General features: G+C 68.5%; 8 protein-coding genes across 8 annotated transcripts; 4 read left to right on the forward strand and 4 right to left on the reverse strand.

Annotated features, from left to right (window-relative positions):
• Positions 1 to 51: 51 nt before the first annotated feature.
• MICPUN_50886 (predicted protein) lies at positions 52 to 777 on the forward strand (the record flags this gene model as incomplete). The annotated part of the gene is made up of 1 exon (XM_002503437.1): positions 52 to 777. One exon carries the CDS (start codon positions 52 to 54, stop codon positions 775 to 777), a length of 726 nt encoding a protein of 241 aa, XP_002503483.1.
• Positions 778 to 922: 145 nt separating this feature from the next.
• Positions 923 to 1,702, reverse strand: MICPUN_59843 (predicted protein; the record flags this gene model as incomplete). The annotated part of the gene is made up of 1 exon (XM_002503790.1): positions 923 to 1,702. One exon carries the CDS (start codon positions 1,700 to 1,702, stop codon positions 923 to 925), a length of 780 nt encoding a protein of 259 aa, XP_002503836.1.
• A 453-nt stretch (positions 1,703 to 2,155) lies between these two features.
• Positions 2,156 to 2,740, forward strand: MICPUN_101342 (predicted protein; the record flags this gene model as incomplete). Its single annotated transcript, XM_002503438.1, has 1 exon — positions 2,156 to 2,740. The coding sequence occupies one exon, from the start codon at positions 2,156 to 2,158 to the stop codon at positions 2,738 to 2,740; it is 585 nt and encodes a 194-aa protein (XP_002503484.1).
• A 181-nt stretch (positions 2,741 to 2,921) lies between these two features.
• On the reverse strand, positions 2,922 to 8,657 carry MICPUN_59845 (predicted protein; the record flags this gene model as incomplete). The annotated part of the gene is made up of 3 exons (XM_002503791.1): positions 2,922 to 8,168; positions 8,308 to 8,435; positions 8,594 to 8,657. 3 exons carry the CDS (start codon positions 8,655 to 8,657, stop codon positions 2,922 to 2,924), a joined length of 5,439 nt encoding a protein of 1,812 aa, XP_002503837.1.
• A 498-nt stretch (positions 8,658 to 9,155) lies between these two features.
• Positions 9,156 to 9,851, forward strand: MICPUN_59846 (predicted protein; the record flags this gene model as incomplete). Its single annotated transcript, XM_002503439.1, has 3 exons — positions 9,156 to 9,181; positions 9,314 to 9,447; positions 9,610 to 9,851. 3 exons carry the CDS (start codon positions 9,156 to 9,158, stop codon positions 9,849 to 9,851), a joined length of 402 nt encoding a protein of 133 aa, XP_002503485.1.
• Positions 9,852 to 10,222: 371 nt separating this feature from the next.
• Positions 10,223 to 11,566, reverse strand: MICPUN_59847 (predicted protein; the record flags this gene model as incomplete). The annotated part of the gene is made up of 1 exon (XM_002503792.1): positions 10,223 to 11,566. The coding sequence occupies one exon, from the start codon at positions 11,564 to 11,566 to the stop codon at positions 10,223 to 10,225; it is 1,344 nt and encodes a 447-aa protein (XP_002503838.1).
• Positions 11,567 to 11,779: 213 nt separating this feature from the next.
• MICPUN_59848 (predicted protein) lies at positions 11,780 to 13,039 on the forward strand (the record flags this gene model as incomplete). Its single annotated transcript, XM_002503440.1, has 1 exon — positions 11,780 to 13,039. The coding sequence occupies one exon, from the start codon at positions 11,780 to 11,782 to the stop codon at positions 13,037 to 13,039; it is 1,260 nt and encodes a 419-aa protein (XP_002503486.1).
• Positions 13,040 to 15,139: 2,100 nt separating this feature from the next.
• On the reverse strand, positions 15,140 to 15,684 carry MICPUN_83790 (predicted protein; the record flags this gene model as incomplete). The annotated part of the gene is made up of 2 exons (XM_002503793.1): positions 15,140 to 15,401; positions 15,551 to 15,684. Coding segments are annotated over 2 exons (396 nt in total), but the record flags the coding sequence as incomplete, so codon positions are not given.
• Between the last annotated feature and the right edge of the window lie 935 nt (positions 15,685 to 16,619).

Here is a 16,619-nt window from a genome sequence, read left to right on the forward strand (position 1 = left end):
GTGGCCGAAAAGCTCCCGGATCAGTTTTATCCACATCTCGACGACGCCGGCATGCCCGCGCTCGCCTCCCCCGCGCCCCTTCTCGCGCGCGCGCCGCCCCGCGCGCGCCGCCACGCCCGCCTCGCGCGATGCACCGCCTCCGGGGAGTCCACCTCCGCGAGCGTCCGCGTCTTCAAGGGCGGCAGCGCGGAGGTCCTCTTCGGCGCTAAGCAGAACCTCTTGGGTTGCATCGAACGAGGAGACGACGACGGAGTGGAGCTCGCTTTGAAGGAGCTCGCGGGTCTCAACCCGACGCCGGCGCCCGCGCGGAGCGAGAAGCTGCTCGGCAGCTGGCAGCTCGCGTGGAGCCGGCAGGCGTCCAGCAGCAACCCGTTCCAGAGGGCATTCGCCAAGTGGTCCACCAAAAATCTGCAGATCCTCACCGCGGACGGGCTGGAGAACTACATCGAGCTCGGGCCAATGACCGTCTCCGCCCGCGCGCCGATCAGGGCCGTGTCGGACGAGCGCACCGAGGTGAGCATCTCCACGATCGACATCGCGCTCTTCGGCAACGTAGTCAAGACGATGGAGATGACGCCGAAGCCCGGTCGCGGCGCCGGGTGGGTCGAGCAAACCTTCCTCGACGACGAGATGAGGATCAGCGTGGGGAACAAGGGGAGCGTGTTCGTGCACGTCAGGGAGGGGGAGCGGGACGGAGACGGGGACGGGGACGGGGACGGCGACGGGGCGGCGGAGTCGACGAGCGGCGGCGAGAGCACCGCGCTGGCCCGGCGATGACGTTCTTGGAACGCGTCCGTCTCGCTCGTTTTTTTAACTTTTATTTCTATGAGTACACGACAAAGGTAGTCTGCGAAGGCGTCTCTCGTCTCGCGTCTCGGATAGTCCCGGGTACGCGCCGTCCGGGTCTTCCATCACGGACCAATCACCCGTGGAACCGCGGGTCCGCCGACGACACCGCGCCGCCCCTCGGATCGTCCACCGCGCTTCCCGGCGCATCCGCGATGCCCGAGCTCTGCACCGGCGTCGCGTCGCCGTCCTCGAGCTTGGCGAAGGGCAGCTTCGTCTCCCCCACGCTCAGCGCCTGCACGTTCGCCCTGAGCGCCTGCTTGGGGAACCGTCCCACCACCTGCCCCTCGCTCTTCCCGCGCTTGTCCAGGAACACGATGTGCGGGATGCCGTCCACGCCGTACTGGTCCATCTCTCCGCCCCACTTCGTGTTGTCGATGTTGAGCATGACAAAGTTGACGCGCTCGCCGAATTCTCGCTCCACGTCGTACACGTTTGGCGCTGACTCCTTGCACACCTCGCACCAGTCCGCGTAGAACTCCACGACGGTGGGCCGGCCGTTCGCGAGCGCGGCGTCGAGCGGGATGGCGTCGCGTTCGAGCGACGCGAGCGTCGGGGCGCCGCCGAGGGACGTGGCCGCGAAGAGCGCCACGCCGAGGGCGAATCCCGCGCCCGCGAGTGCCTTGCCGCCGGACGCCGGGTCCTCGGGGGGCGAAGGGGGCGGCGGCGCCGGCGGCGGGGTCTCGGGTTGCGTCGGGTCCCGCTCGGCGGCGCGCGGCGCGCGGAGCGAGGCGGCGCGGTTGGCGCGGGGCAAGGACCCGCGGATCGAAATCGTCGAGGGGACGATCCGTCGCTGATCGATCGACGCGCGGGGCTGGACGCGCGCGGCGGCGGGAGACGCGGCGAGCGCGAACATCTCGAGCGCGAAAGAGTGCGAAAGAGTGCGGAAGGGCCCTCTCGATCTCCTCGCCCTGGGGGTGCGGGGAGGTACGCTCGCGCGCGAAGTGGGTCACCGGATGGTGACGTCGAGGAGGATAAGCGGGCTGGGAGAGAAATCTGAGGGGCGGGCTCGGGTGCCCAGCTGCCCAGTCACCAGTCGCTGTCAGTTTTCTCGGAACGCTCGACCACCAGGACGTCATAACTCGTATCGCCGTGCGCCATGAACACCATCTGGCACCCACCCTTCTTGAGCGGGGTCCCCATCGTCGTCAAGGAAGAGCCCGACGACGACCACCACAACCCCCCCGCCGTCAACGTCGAACCTCCCGCGGACGACCATGGGGAAGACGAAAAGACGGAGGATCTCGCGGGGAAGATGTCGACGATTTGGCGACCCAACCTCGACCGGCTGTACGCCAGCGTCGCCGAGATGGAGAGATCGGAGAGCGAAGAGGAGCAGAAGGATGCGACGAAGAAGGGCGTGAAGCGGAAGAGAGCCCCTCGCACGAAGGGGCCATGCGACCACGGGGTGAAGCCTCGGTCGAACTGCAAGGTGTGCAGCGGTTGTCCCCACGGGAAGTGGCGCCGTTTTTGCAAGGAGTGTGGCGGGTCTCAAGTCTGCGAGCACGGCCGTCAGCGCTCTCATTGCAAGGAGTGCGGTGGGTCTGCAATCTGCGTGCACGCTCGTGAGCGCTCTAAATGCAAGGAGTGCGGCGGGGGTGGAATCTGCGTGCACGGCCGTCGCCGCTCAGTGTGCAAGGAGTGCGGCGGGGGATCAATCTGTGAGCACGCTCGTATACGCTTTTACTGCAAGGAGTGCGGTGGGTCTCAAATCTGCCAGCACGGCCGTGTGCGCTCTTACTGCAAGGAATGCGGCGGGGCATCGATCTGCGTGCACGCTCGTGAGCGCTCCAAGTGCAAGGAGTGCGGCGGGGGCTCAATCTGCGAGCACGATCGTGTACGCTCTTCGTGCAAGGAGTGCAAGAGAAATCGCTCGACTCCACCGCAACGATAACACCGCCACCGACGCAGACACGCGCGAGGCGAAAAGGCACGACGTAGACACGTCCCGAATCAACCATTCAATCCCGACGTCATCACGCGCCAAGTTTAAGATTTTACCAAAGCGCCGCCATAAGTGTTTCAAACCGTGAAGTCGCGGCGGCGTCGAAACTCCCTCCTCCATCCGACACCACTCACCCGATGAGCCTCTTCCCGAGCGCGTCAAACTCCTCGGCGAGCGCCTCCGCCGCGCCCTGCGCGCTCGTCGGCACCTGCAGCAGCCGACGAGCCTCCCCGGCGTACCCTACGCACACGTCTCCGAGCGCGGCGCGAACGTGCGCGCCTTGACCCGCGCCAAAAGCGCCGAACCCACCCCCGTTCGCCGCTCCGTTCCCCGCCCCGCCGCCTCCGAAGCCGCCCGCCAGCCCGGCGTCGGAACGAATCTTCTCGTCCCACCTGCGCAGCACCCGGAGGGCGCTTCGAAGCAGCCGCAGCCGCAGCGCGGGCGTCTGAAGCTGCTCGGATTGCACCAGCCGTATTGACCCGTGCTGCGCTCGAGACGCGGGGGTGGCGAGCAGGCTGTCGTACGCCGCGTGTATCGCCTCGGGTGAATCTCCCGTCGCCGCGAGCATCGCGTCGGCGACGGCGCCGACGTCTTCGCTCCCAACCACCGCCGCGTTAACGCCGCCCCACAGCCCGCCCGCCATCAGCTCGAGCTTCAGCGCCACGTGCGCCACCGGGAACGCGACGTCGCTGGGGAAGAGCTTCGGGCCGAGCGCCCTGGCGGCGTTGCACGCGGCGAAGAGCGCGGCGCGATCATCCTGCGGCGATGAAACACGCACGGACGAAGCCGCGGATGACAAGAGCGCGTCCCACAAGCCGCGAGCCACGGCGCCGTCGGCGTCGCGGTACCGGGAAAAGTGGAGCATCTCGAGGCACACATCGTGCATGTCGCACGGCTTGGCGAAGTCGTTGTACATGTCCGACAGCGGGCGGAGCTCGCGCTCGAGCTCGGCGGCGAGTCGCGCGTCGCGATCGGCGTCCGCGCCGCCACGCCTCGCGCGCTCCGAAAACGTCGCGTGCAGCCTTCGCTGAAACTCGAGAACCTTAATCTTACCCTCGAGCGTCTCCACCTGGGCATCGGCGGCTCCGCCGGCGAGCTCGGCGTGCGCCCCCGGCGATTTGGCGTGTCGAAGCGCGAGGTCCAGCAGCGCCGCGCGCTCGTCGAGGGACACGGCGCAGTCCGCGCCGGCGACGCGTTCGGCGAGGGCGAAAAACACCTGCGCCGCGAGTCCGTGCCGCTCCCGCCTGGCGTACAGCCTCGCGAGGAGCTCCAGGTGCCGCGACTCGTCCCGCGTGAGCGCTCCGCCCTGCCTCGCAGTCTCAAAGGCACCGCGCTCGGCGAGGTGCTGCTCGAGGGGACCGGCGGGGAGCTCCAGGAGGTCCTCGTCGCGGCCCAACGCGACGAGCTCGGCGTACACGCGGCGGATGAAGGCGCCGTCACCCGCGGCTGATGCGCCGGCAACCTCCGCGGGGGTGGCGGCGGCGACGGCGGCTACGGACGGCGACGGCGCGATGAGCGCCCCGTGGGTTTGCCGGGCTTGCGGGGACGCCGCGGCGGCTGCGGCCGCGGCTGCCGCGGCGTTGGCGGCTGCGGCTTTGACGGCTGCGGCGGCTGCCGACGCCGCCGCCGGGGAGGACGCCTGCGCGCACCTCTTGAGCAAGGCGGCGAGTCCGCTCGCGCGTTCATCCGGCGGGAGGGACGCGCACACCGCGCCGAGTGAGCCGGGGGGCGAGCCGGGATCGGCGACGCCCGTCGCCAGCGCGCGAATCGCCACGCAGACGTACTCGAAGCACTCCTCCGGATCCGTCGCGCCATTCGCCCCGTTGCGCATAATATTTCCGAGGCTTCCATCGAGTGCGCCCGAATGTACCCCCGAATTCGTCGCGCCAAAGGTTCTGGGCGACGCGTTGACGGGTCCCCCGGCGTCCATCGCGCCGAGGCTTCCCACGCCGTCGCCCGCCGCCGCCGCGTCCGCCGCCGCCGCCGCCGCCGCGAGCGGCAGCGCGGCGAGGCCGTGAAAGCACCGAAGGTCGGCGAGCTCCGCCATAACCGCGGTGGGATCACCCGCGAGGGGCACGCCGAGGAGCATCTCCAGCGACGCCGCCGTCGTCTCCGCGCACGCGCGAAAGTCCCTCGCGTCCCTCGCGTCCCTCGCGCCTTGTAGCAACTCGCGCGCCCGGTAAAACGTCCTCGCGTCGCCGTCGAAGAAGAGCGGCGCCGCCGCCTGCAGTTTAGTCGCGAGCGCATCCAACGAGGACGAATCCGCGCGGGTCCGTCGCGCCATGAGCGCCTCGACGAGCCTGGACGCCGTGGCGGCGCCCTCGGGGGTGCTCACGAACGACCGGAGCGTGAGCCCGCACATGTGTTGACGAATCTCCACACCGAGCCACGCGCCGACGTCGCGTTCAAAGTCCTCCTCGTGGAGGCAACGGAGGAGCGCGGCGGCTTCGCGAGCGCGGCGGACGAGGCCGCGGAGGGCGGCGATGGACCGTTCCTCGGCCCGCAGCGCGCCGGCGGGTCCGTCGATTCGACGCCGTTGCCTCGCGGGCGGTCCCAGGAGGTGGCTACCGTTTTGAGCTCTCCTCGACCTTTCCGACGGAGCAACTCGAGGTCGTCGCCTCGAGAGAAACTCTTCGAGCGGCGCCAGTCGGCGCTCCAGGCTGGCGAGGACGTCCGCCGGGATCGTGCACGCGACGGGCGCGGCGGCGGTCGGGTCGGGGCGGAGGATCCCGCCGAGCCAGCCCGCGGCTGCGGCGGCAGCGCCCGCGACGCCGCCGCCGTCCGCCGCGCCGGCGACCACCGCGTCGCGCAACGGGGGTTGGTTCGGTCCTAACCCTAACCCTAAACCCTTGCCCGGGGGTTGGTTCGGGGCGACGCCGTTCTTGCCGCCGTTCTTGCCCATCCCGCGCACACCTCCTGACGAGTCGTTCTTGTTCGGGTGTGTCACGGCGACCCACAGAGGGCGCTCCCACGTGGGCGCCAGCAGCCTCGCCGCGTACGTGTACAGCGCTCGATGGACGCCGCTGTAGTGCAACTGCGGCTGGACGATGGCGCGGCCCATGTCGAACTGTCCGCCGCCGCCCGCGGCGTCCACGCCGAACCCGTTGAGGTCCTCGTCGACGCGCGGCTCGCCGGTGAGCCTCGGGTCCTCGAGCGCCCGCCTGGCGCGATCGGCGAGCCCGGCGCCGTGAAAGAGAGAGCCGCCGTAGCCGTCGACGCCCGCGCCCGCGCCGCCGCCAAAGGCACCCTGCGGGGTGCCGAGGACGGACGGGGGCACGCGTGGGGAACCGCCAAACTCGACCCTCCCTCCCGGGGTGCCGCCGGGGGTGCCGCCGTTATGATGACCCGCCTGATGCTGCTGGCGATCAAGATCCGAAGCCCCGGAGCCGAGCGCGCCGACGGCGACGGCGAGGCACATCGTCGCAGCCTCCGCCTGGCCGTACGACTTGAAGAAGTGCACGAGGGACTCGTGCACGTCGCTGGCGAGAATCTTGGCCAACGCGTCCAGGGGCCTCGACTTTTCCACGGTGACGACGCCGGCGTTGGTCACCACGACGAATTTGCGCCGGGGAGCGACGTGTTGCGTCGCGAGTTCGCTTCGAAGAGGGGCCGGGCGGGACGACAGCTCCCTCGGCGCCCCCGGCGGGTACGGCGGGTCCAGGTCCCGAAGAACGCCCAGCGGCGGGGGAACCTCGCCGACGGACCCCACGGCGCTGGCGGCTCGGCCCTGGAGCGGCTGCGGGGTGACGATTTCGCGAAGCGATCGAATCGCCGACGCGCTCTGCGCACCCGCGCCCACGCCCTGGTACGCGCCGCCGGACGCCATCGAACCCGGGGATGCCATCAAGCCGTGGGTACCGCCGCCCTGTGGGACCCCCCCGTTGCCCCCCCCCCTCCCGATGTTGAGCGGGGAGCCGTAGGGGTTACCGCGGTCGAGATCCGAACCGAGTCCCCCGTCCCTGCGCGCCGACGGCGAGTGAAGGCCTCCGTGGATGGAAGGCGCCGGGGAACCACCAACCTGGCCGATCGGGTGCGCGTCCATCTGCAGGTGCGGCGGTAGCGCGAGGTCCCGCGACGCCATGAAGAGCCTCGCGTCCTCGTCCCGGTCCGCGGCGTCGCACAGGAGCATGAGCCCGTCCCGGTAAAACGCCGCCTCAACCTCGAGCGGGCGAACGGTGGTGGTGGCGCGCAGCGCCTGGGCGCTGCTCATGCCGCGCTGCGCGCTTCCCTGCGGCAGCGGCTCGCGGGACTGGACCACGGCGAGGCGGCACGCGGCGGGAACCGAGCGGTGCTCCTTGACACCGCCGCCGCGGCGGGTCCCCGACCCGTTTTGAGAGCCGTAAGAAGATCCGCCGTAGCCGAGCGCCCGAGAGCCCTCCGCCGGGAGCGTGGTGAAGTACACGCGCCGTCCGTCCGCGCACACCGCGACCAAGGTGACGACGCTGGACTCGGACGGGGACACGACGGATATGTGCGCCAGTCTGCGGCCCTTCTGCGCTTGCGACTGGCCATCCTTCTGCGCCTGCGCGCCGCCGCCGTAGGCACCCCCGTAGCCCCCGCCGCCGTACGAACCCCCCCCGACGCCGTACGATCCCCCGCCGCCGTATCCCCCGTACTGGTTGAACAGCCCGCCGCCGCCGCGCGCCATCTGCGCAGCCGCGGCGACGTCGCGAACCTCCGCGACTTTCCTGGGGGGATCGGCGCAATTGGCGCCGAGGTCAAAGACGGAGACGACGCCCGATTCGGATCTCGTGTACAAGGCGCACCTGTGCTCGTCCACCAGCACCTGCCGCAGCGGGTCCGGCGCCCTCAGGCGCAGGATGCTGGGTAACATGCGGGGCAGCGCGCTGTGGTGGCACACTTTTCGGCACCGTCGCTGCCGCCACGTGTCCGACGAGGAGTATTCAATCTCGTACAGAGCCTCGTCGTCGCCGGCGAAGAAGATGCGTCCGCCGTCGGTGCTCGCGATGTCCTTGGCGACGACGTCGTCCGTGGTGCAGCTGTAGTTGAGGGCGTGGAGGGTGAGCTCGTCGTCCAACGTCGATCCCTCGCGGCCGTCGCCGAATGCGCATCCCACGAGGACAACCTCCACGGTGGTAGCCACCGCGAGGACGTAGTCGATGGTGCGGAGGAAGACGCCTTGTTTGGGCTTGGCGAGGCCCACGGCGACGATGGCCTGCTCCTCGCCGCTGTACTCCACGGGCACGTCGTCGGGCCTGTCCAGGCGCCAGAGGAAGAGCGCGTTGTCCACGGTGGCCCAGGCGCGATTGATCTCGGGCAGGACGCCGCAGAAGCACACAGACTGGCGCGTCGAGTACCGCTCCAAGACGACGGCCGGGAGCTCGCTCGTGCGCGTCGCCGCAATCTCGGACGGCCACTGCGAAGAAATACGAATAAAAGGCGGGACGACGGTCAGTGCGCGGTCCGTGAACCGACGGATGGAGGGCTGCGGAAAATGGTTCGATCGCGATGTTGGGCCGGTGTGGATTTGGTGCGCCGACGGGCGGGATACTCACCCCTAGTTGCTGGAAGGAGTACGCCTCCCGCGGGGTCTCCCTGAGCAGCGTGACGAGGTCCACGCCGTCGCTCTCGGTCTGGAGGTTGGTCACCAGACGCGCGGCGTCCTGCATCTGCTCCGCCGCGGCTGTCGGGGTTGGAGGGGGAAGCGAGAGGGTTCAGTGATCGGGGAAGTTGTATTAGGGCGGGGGATTGTCGGCGGGAAACGAGGTCGCGACGGCGCGGACGTGTTCGACGGGGCCGTCCGGGGCGATCGCCCGTGGGATCGGCGCGAGTGACACTCACAGCTCTGGACTTCCCCACCCTCGATCGGGCGAGCGACGAGCCCGACATCCTGAGGCGCGTACATCGCTGCCGCCCTCGCCACGCACAAACTTTGAAACGGAGAAGCGGGCGCCCCTCGCAGATCCTCGCGACGCGCTACCGCCCGTCGGTCGACCGCGGCGTAGGTTTCACCGCGCGCGCGCTTTGTCTACGGAACGGACCGCCTCCTGCGGGTAGCCTCCGCTCTCGCCTCGAGAGGCGCGCAGTCTCGCTATGGGTAGGGCCACCGCGATCGACCGACGAGTCGCCGACGATGCTGCGTGTTGGCGCGCAAACGAAGAATTTTGAAGCCGATCCGCGTCCTCACCACGAACACCATAGAGATTTAATCACAAACAGGACCCAACACGTGGGCGTAAATCCAGTTCAAATTCTTTGTTTTCTCTCCACCCAGCGTCAACCACACTTCGCGAAATAGCAGCTACGGCTTGGAAGTGTCTGTTGGGGCCACGAATAGTCACCCACAAACGAGAGCTCCCCGAGCCCTCCGAACCGCAACCGTCGCATCCTTCGACGCGTCACCATGAGCCTCGCCAACATCGGCCAAGAGTGAGTGCCATGACCTGACGAGAGAATCTCCCCGAAACCCCACCGCCACGCGACCCCCGCCCCTCCCGGATCTGGCGCGGAGAATCTGAATTTTCGTTGACCGCCCCTCCCCGCCGCTCTCGTTCCGCGCAGCCGTGAGCTTCCCAAGACTGGGAAGGCCATCTTCCACAGCCAGGAGGGTAACAGCGTCAAGAACATGCTCTACGGCGGCTACGACGCGGACCCTTCCCCGCCCACGCTGCCCAGCGGCCGCAAGGCTTTCCACGGTGCGTCCCACATCCGCGCCGAGCCTCAAACCGTGTGTGTCCGTTCGCCGCGTGAAACGGATCTGGCCCTCTCGCGCCGTCGTCGCGCCCAATCTTTCGCGCCGTTCGCGTTTCCCCTGACTCCTCCCGCTTCGAATCCATCCGTCCATCCATCCACCGCAGGCAACCAGCGCACCGCGCTTCCCTTCGCCACCTACGACGAGAACGAGAACGTGCACGGCAACCAGTACAGATCCCCGAGGCTCCACAAGAAAAACTCCAAGTTCGACGTGGGCGCGGCGAAGGTCGGAGCCGGTAATCACGACGCCGTCTCCCAGCAGTACGAGTACGAGAGGATGCAGGCGCAGGCGGCGGCGATGAAAGCCAGGAACCAGTACGGCGACGGAAACATCTTCGGCCAGTAAGGCACCGCCGCTTATTGATTGGGGTGCCGCGCCGACCCGACGTCGTATTTCGGTTTCGGAGTTGAAATGTACAGTAAAACAGTCGGTTAACGCCACCGAGAGGGTTGGCGCGTTGTATGCTTTGCTTTGGCGCGCGTCGTCGCGACGAGAGGAGAGAGGCGGGAGGGGAGGATGGATCCGCCGGGACGTGATTTGTTGGAACTCGTGTGTTGCTTCTGTGACGACAGAGGAGAGGGCTATCGCGAGATGAAAATACGGTCGTGTAATATTTCAACTGTGCAGGCGGCCGCGAAACACGAGCGCTCGACACTCGCCAGCCCCCACCCGCATCGCGCGGTTCGTCTAGCTGAGCTAGCTACCGTGGTACCCGATCAGTACCTGGTGGACTTGATGGGGTTACCGCGCCAGTCGGTCTTGAGGTCGGGCTTTGAACTCTCCCTCGGCGGCGACTTGCTCCGGCTCCGGCTCCGGCGGCGTCGGTCTCCTCCGCGATCCCTGCTGCGATCCCTTCCGTCGCGGCCGCGGTCGCGGCTCCTGGACCTGTCCCTGCGCCTGTCCCGGTCCCGGTCGTCCCTTCGGTACGGATGGTCCCTGCCCCTGTCCCTGTCCCTGTCTCTGTCTCTGTCCCTGTCTCTGTCCCTGTCTCTGTCCCTGTCTCTGTCGCGGTCTCTGCCCCTGTCGTTCGCGGCGCTGGCCCTGAACTGCTTCTTGAGGTTGCCGAAGTCGTCGTAAATCTCCCGTTCCTCGTTCTCCCTGCGTCGTCTCTCCGTCTCCCGCCTCTCGTCCTCGTCGTCAATCTCCTTGTGACCGCCGCCGCGCCCCTCGCGCTTCTCCTTAGCCTTGCCCTCCTTCGGCGCGCCGCACTCGTTGCACTTGGCGCGGCGCGCCCAGTTCACGTTGAAGCAGTTGGAGCACGTCCAGTCGTCGGGGCCGAAGATCCCGTTGGGCTTGTCGTTTTTACCGACTCCGCCGGCGCCGGCGCCGGGCGGCCTCGCGGCGCCGCACCGGTTGCACTGGCCCCGGTAGGCGAAGTTGACGTTACCGCACGACGCGTTCGGGCACGGCCAGTCCCCGTCGCGCCCCTGCTTCGGCACCGGTTGCTTCCTCCCGGGGGGAACGACGCCAGCTGTGCCGCCCCCGCCGCTGCCAGCTGTGCCCCCGCCCGGCCTGGGTTCGGCGCATCTGTGGCACCTGCCGCGAAAGGCAAAGTTGACGTTGCCGCACGCGGGATTGGGACACGGCCAATCGCCGTCGCGCGTCTCCTTGGGAGCGCCGGGGGCGTGGGCGGCGTTTCCCCGGGCGTGGGCGTCGTCGTCGTCGTCGTTCGGAGCGGAGGTCGGGTCCGGGTGCGCGGCGTTGTCGGCGTTGGCGTTGCGCCCGAGGGGATCGGCGAAGTGACTCGCGGGGAGGTTGAGGCTCTCCCCGCCCCCTTTACGCTCCGCGAGGGACACCGATAGCGTGCGGCCCATGAACTGCGTGTTGTTGAACCAGTTCACCGCCGCCTCCGCCGCGTGTGGGTCCATGTAGGACACCGTCGCGTCGCCCTTGGGCAGGCCCGTGTCGCGATCGCGGTAGAGCCAGATCTTCTCGCATCGCCGCTTCTTGTCCTGCTTGAGCTGCCCGATGGAGCCGAAGTGCGCGGCGATGTCCCTCTCGGAGACGGTATCGGGTAGGCCCGCGACGTATACCGTGTCGTTACCCTGCGGGGTGGCCATCGCGCCCGCCCGGCTGCAGCCCGCGGTGCGTGCCCTACCCGTGCGGTGCACGAAATCTGTGATCGATCGCCCCAGAAGGAGCGCGAGAAAAAACACGAAGCGGCGGCGGGTTTTCCCCCGCCGACACACCCGCCGGGGCCACCCTCCCGCGCGCTGAGCTTCACGCGCACGCCGCTCGGAGGCATCACGGATCCGCTAGCCGCCCCCCGGGCGATGTCCGCGCCGGCGGACGACGACGGCGACGCGGTGCACGGCGTCGACCGCCTGCCCGGGGATGCCGAGAACGCCGCCCGCGCGATGGATGAGATTGTCGCCGACTCGGACGAGGACGGGGGCGACACGGACGAGGACGTCCCGGACCAGCCCGAGGACGACTACGAATCCGACGGCGACGATCAGGAGTGGGCGCTGGGGTTCTGCGAGCGCGCCCCCGCGGAGACGCTCCAGCGGCAGTTCTTTCCGTCCAAGGTGGGCGGCCGACCCGCGTGGCTCGACCCGGTGGACGTGCCCACCGCCGCGCAGCTCAAGTGCCTCTACACCCGCGAGCCGCTCGACTTCCTCCTGCAGGTGTACGCCTCGGTGGACGACGAGCCCACCGCGTTCCACCGCGCCGTCTTCCTCTTCGTCTCGCCGCACGGCGGGGACCTTCACAGGCCGGGCGCCGTTCGAGCGTTTCGATCGCAGCTACCCAGAATCAACCCCTTCTACCCCGACGAGCCGTGCGAGCAGGGGGACCCGCTTCAGGAGCTCACGGACGCGCAACACGCGGCGTACGAATTAAGACACGACAGGTGGTCCGACGATGCCCTCCGCGGCGCCATCGCGCACAGGCCGAGGATGTTTCCGGAGCGCGAGCTGGTCGTGGAGCCCGAGGAGTTCCTGGAAGACGACGAGGTCACCGCGAGCATCGCCGGCGCCGAGAACGCGGCGCGCGTGGCGGCGGCGATGACCCCGGCGGAGGAGGGCAGCGACGAGTGGAAGGAACAGGTGAGACGCGCGAGGGAGTCGCTGCCGGAGGCGCTCCGGGGCGTGGGCGACGACGTGAGCGAGGCGGAGGTGCGATCGCTCGAGCGAGCTCAGGATAAGAACCAGGTGCGTTTGTCCCAGTTTCACCTGAGGCTGAGGCGCACGGATCCGACGCAGGTGCTGCGGTACTGCTTCGACGAGGGCGCCAAGCCCTTGTGGCCGAGCGTGTCGGACGCGCCGGAACAAAACGAGCGGACGGTGCCGCCGTGCCCGAGGTGCGGGTCGCCGCGTAGGTTCGAGTTTCAGGTTTTACCCACGATTGTCAACCACCTGGACGTGGACAGCGAGCTCAACTCGGCGGTGGACTTTGGGTCGATCGCGGTGTACACGTGCGCCAGGTCGTGCGCCCCGCCGACGCACGACGGCACGCGGGGCGTCGCCGCGGACGGCAAGAGCGAGGCGTACGCGGAGGAGTGCGTGCTGGTGCACCCGCCGTTAAACGCGTGATTGGGGCGAAGGTGGTAGCGTGAAGAGTTGCGAAGCGTCGTTCGTCGTTCGGAGTGTCGTTTGTCCTCATCGTTTGTACAAGGTGCGCGGGCTGGTCGCAGCCCGGAACGCGTCTCTACGGTGCGTGCGTGTCACGCGCACGCGATAGACTATACACAGAAAGAATCGAATCGTTTGTTGAATCGGGTCGAATCACCCGCTGAGCACCAGCGAACTCGCTCGCGTCGTCGACCGAATCGCGCATTCGCCCTCGGTGGCGCATCTCCTGAGGAACTCCGCCGCCGCCGCCACGCCCCCGACGGCAATCTTCCAGCTGGACGCGGAAACCGCCACCGCGTACGCGTTCTCGGCTCCCTGGCCGCCGCGTCGCGAGTGGCGCCCGCGGCCTCCTCGTCCGTACGGAGCGCCGTCCCTCTGTACGGAGTTGAGGCTGTCGTCGGAGTCGCGGCGGGACACGGGATCTTTCCCGACGTCTGCCCGGCGGCTGCCCGCCTTGACGGATAAAACCACGCGCGTCACCCCGGGGTTCGCGGATCGAACCGCTCGGGAGAGCGCGGCGGCGAGCCTCTCGGACACGGGCGCGAGGGGGCGCTCGTCGCCGGCCGTGTCGTCGCCCGAGCAGTGCATCGTCGCCTCCTCCTTCGCCGCGACGTTTGAAGAACCGGATTTGAAGAAGTTCACCGCCTCGTCCGCGGCGTCGTCTGAATCGTCGTCGACGTCGATGCCCTCGTCACGGAGCTCCGCGCCGAGGGCGTCGGCGATGGAGCGATGAATGGGTCGAGCGGACGCGTAGGTGGCCACCTCGATCTCCTCGGCGCCCCTCCCCTCTCCATCGTCCTCGTCCTCCTCCTCTTCCTCCCTCGCGAGGTCGACGCAGCGCTCCGCCGAGACGCAGTCGTTCCCGCCGACGACCTCGACGACGTCCTCAGCCGCCGCGAAGGTCTTGACCCTGCGCATCACCGCCCTGCGGGGGCGGGACTGGACCCCGAGCTCGTTGAGTCGCGCGTCAGGGCCGGGGCCGTGGATGGATAGGCCCCGCTCCTCCTCGCTCGCCGTCACCGCCGCGACGACGGCGTCGACCATGTCCTCCGTGCGGTCGTCGAGCGAACCGCCAAAGTAAACAGAGCCGTGATGGTCGTGCGCGGCGGCGGCGGCGGCGGCGGCCTGGTTCATGATGCGGTCGTCCTCCTCGTCGTCGTAACCGAAGCTGAGGCTCGCGCGGTACTGGCTGTTGTGGCTATCGCGGAGGTTGCCACAGTACGTCGGTTCGAGCGGGTCGAGGAACGTATCGCACGAGTCCGCCGAGGGCCTGCGAGCCTGCGTGTACGAACGCTTTCGCTCAACCTCGCCGTCATTGACGCCGTTGCTTCTCGCCGGGGGCCCGTTCCTCTTGACCTTTTTCGCCGCCGGGGTCTCGTCGAGGGCGTCCTCGCCGAGCCATATCTTACCCCTCGTCTGGCGAACCTTCCTCGTCACGACCGCCATGAGCTCGTCGTCGTCCGCGTCCGGCGCGCGGTGCATCGGCCTCGGCTTTTTCGCCTTCTTCTCGCCCTCCTTGCGCGCGTCGACCTTGCGCGCGTTCTCCTGGACCCGCGCGAGCCGCTCATCGACGCCGTGTCTGCCCGCGAGCGGATCCGGGAGCGCGTTTCCGCGAGCTGCCAGCCCGGTTGCCGCGTAGGCCGGTGTCCGACCGGCGGTGAAATCGTCAACCGCGAACGGGTCGACGCCGCCGCCGCCGTAGTTATCGTCCGCGAGGGAACCGCGGGGCGCGAACCAGGGGCTCGAGCCCAGGGTGCCGCCGTGGGTGCCGCCGTGGGTGCCGTGGGTTTCGACGGGCTCGGCTTTCAATTCGTCTCCGGGCCGTTTCCAGTCGTCGTCCGTGGTCGGCGGTCGGTTCCAGCTGAGCGACGGCCTCCTCGCCGCGACGCTCGGGCCGTCGCGTGGCAGTATGATCTTGCTCACGCCGATATTGGAGTTGATGTGCGGCGCGAGGTGGGACGGCGGGTCGGCGACGACGCAGGCTTCCTCGTCACCCAGCGCCTTGCGGAGGAGGTACTCGCGCAGCACGAGCGACGATCCGTCCTTGCGCACCGGGACGTCCCGGCGGCGGTTGGTGGCGTTCCAGTGGTTCTTGACTGCATTTTCCGTCCGTCCGGGGATCTCGGCGGCGATGTCGGCCCAGCGGTTGCCGAGCTTCTCGTGCGCGGCGATGAGAGCGCGTTCCTCCTCCTCCGTCCACGGCCCTCTCTTGATGTTGGGCTGGAGGTGGTTGTGCCAGCGCTCCCGGCACTGCTTGCCCGCGCGCATGTGGAGAAGGCGCGCGATCTTGGACCACTCCTTGGTGCCGTGCTCCTCGACGAGCCTGCGGGGGTGGGGGTTCGGGGACGGGGAGGGGAACGGGCGAGGTGAGCGGAGGTTTGGTCGACGACGGAGACGGGAAAATTGAGGGCAGCTTTTGGGGAGGAGGAGGGGAGGTGTCCTTTCGTTTTCCGGGCTCGGAAATCTGCTCACCTCAGGAGATGCGCGTCCTCCTCCGGGGTCCAGCCTCCCTTGATCTTGAGCCCGCCGCCCTTGGTCTTGAGGTATCGCTTTTGGGGTACCTCCCTCGTTCCGTACGGGGACGACGGCTCGGACTCGCCGAGCATGTCGGTGAAGAGCCCGTCCGCGGTTTGCTCGGCGGGATTCCTGGTGAGGTGAGGTGACGTGAGCGAAGAAACTAGATTTGAAGATTCGCCGAGTTCCGGGGTTCCGGCGATGGGCGCGCGATGATGGGACGGGGCGACGCACCACGTGTCCCAGGGCTCGTCATCACCGGCGAGCACGCCTAGCTCGATATCGTCCAGGGTGAAGTCGTCGTTCGGCACCGGCGCGCGGGGCGGCGCGCACGTGTTTCGCTGCGGTCGGGGAACGGAAGCGGTGTCAGGAGGAAAATCTGGGATGGACGCGAGAGGCGCGGCGACGGGCGCGGCGGGGACGGTGGACACGAACCTGCGAATCCTGCAAGGTGTTGGAGTTTAGGAACCTCGCGGCATTCGCCGCCGTGTCGCCCGGTTTCGAGCCCCGATACGAGCACGTGACACGGCCGGCGTCGGGCTTCCGGTCGGGCGCCGCGCGCGGAGACATCCGTCGCCTCGGGCCTCCGAAGAGCGAGATTCTTCCCGGCGAACGAACGCGCGCGCTTGGAGGAGGCGCGGGCGCGACTGTATCGGCGTATCGGCGTAGGCGAATGCGTTTGGACGCGTATCCGGTGGTTAGATATCGGGTCCGTCGCGCGTTCGCGTCTCGGTTCGTCGCGTCACTCGCTGTGCGGTGACGCCGGACCCGTCACTTCGTGAACCGGGAGGAAAAAGCGAGAGTGGCGGACGCGACAGCCCGACCGATGTTTTCGGGGTGTCTGTTGGCATTCCGGCGCCGCTTCCACACAGCCAGCCAGTGTGAGAAAAGTGTAAAATCGCGTCGTCTCGTTGCCCGCACCACTAAAAAGTGAACGAAAATCCTCAGCGACGAAAAAAGCGCTCGCCTGCCACGTGGATGGTGGCGGGTGGACCCGGTCGCGCGCCTCCGACAGGGGGCGGTCAGG

The sequence above is a fragment of the Micromonas commoda genome, chromosome 7, assembly GCF_000090985.2.
Source record: "Micromonas commoda chromosome 7, complete sequence".
Classification (NCBI taxonomy): Eukaryota; Viridiplantae; Chlorophyta; class Mamiellophyceae; order Mamiellales; family Mamiellaceae; genus Micromonas; species Micromonas commoda.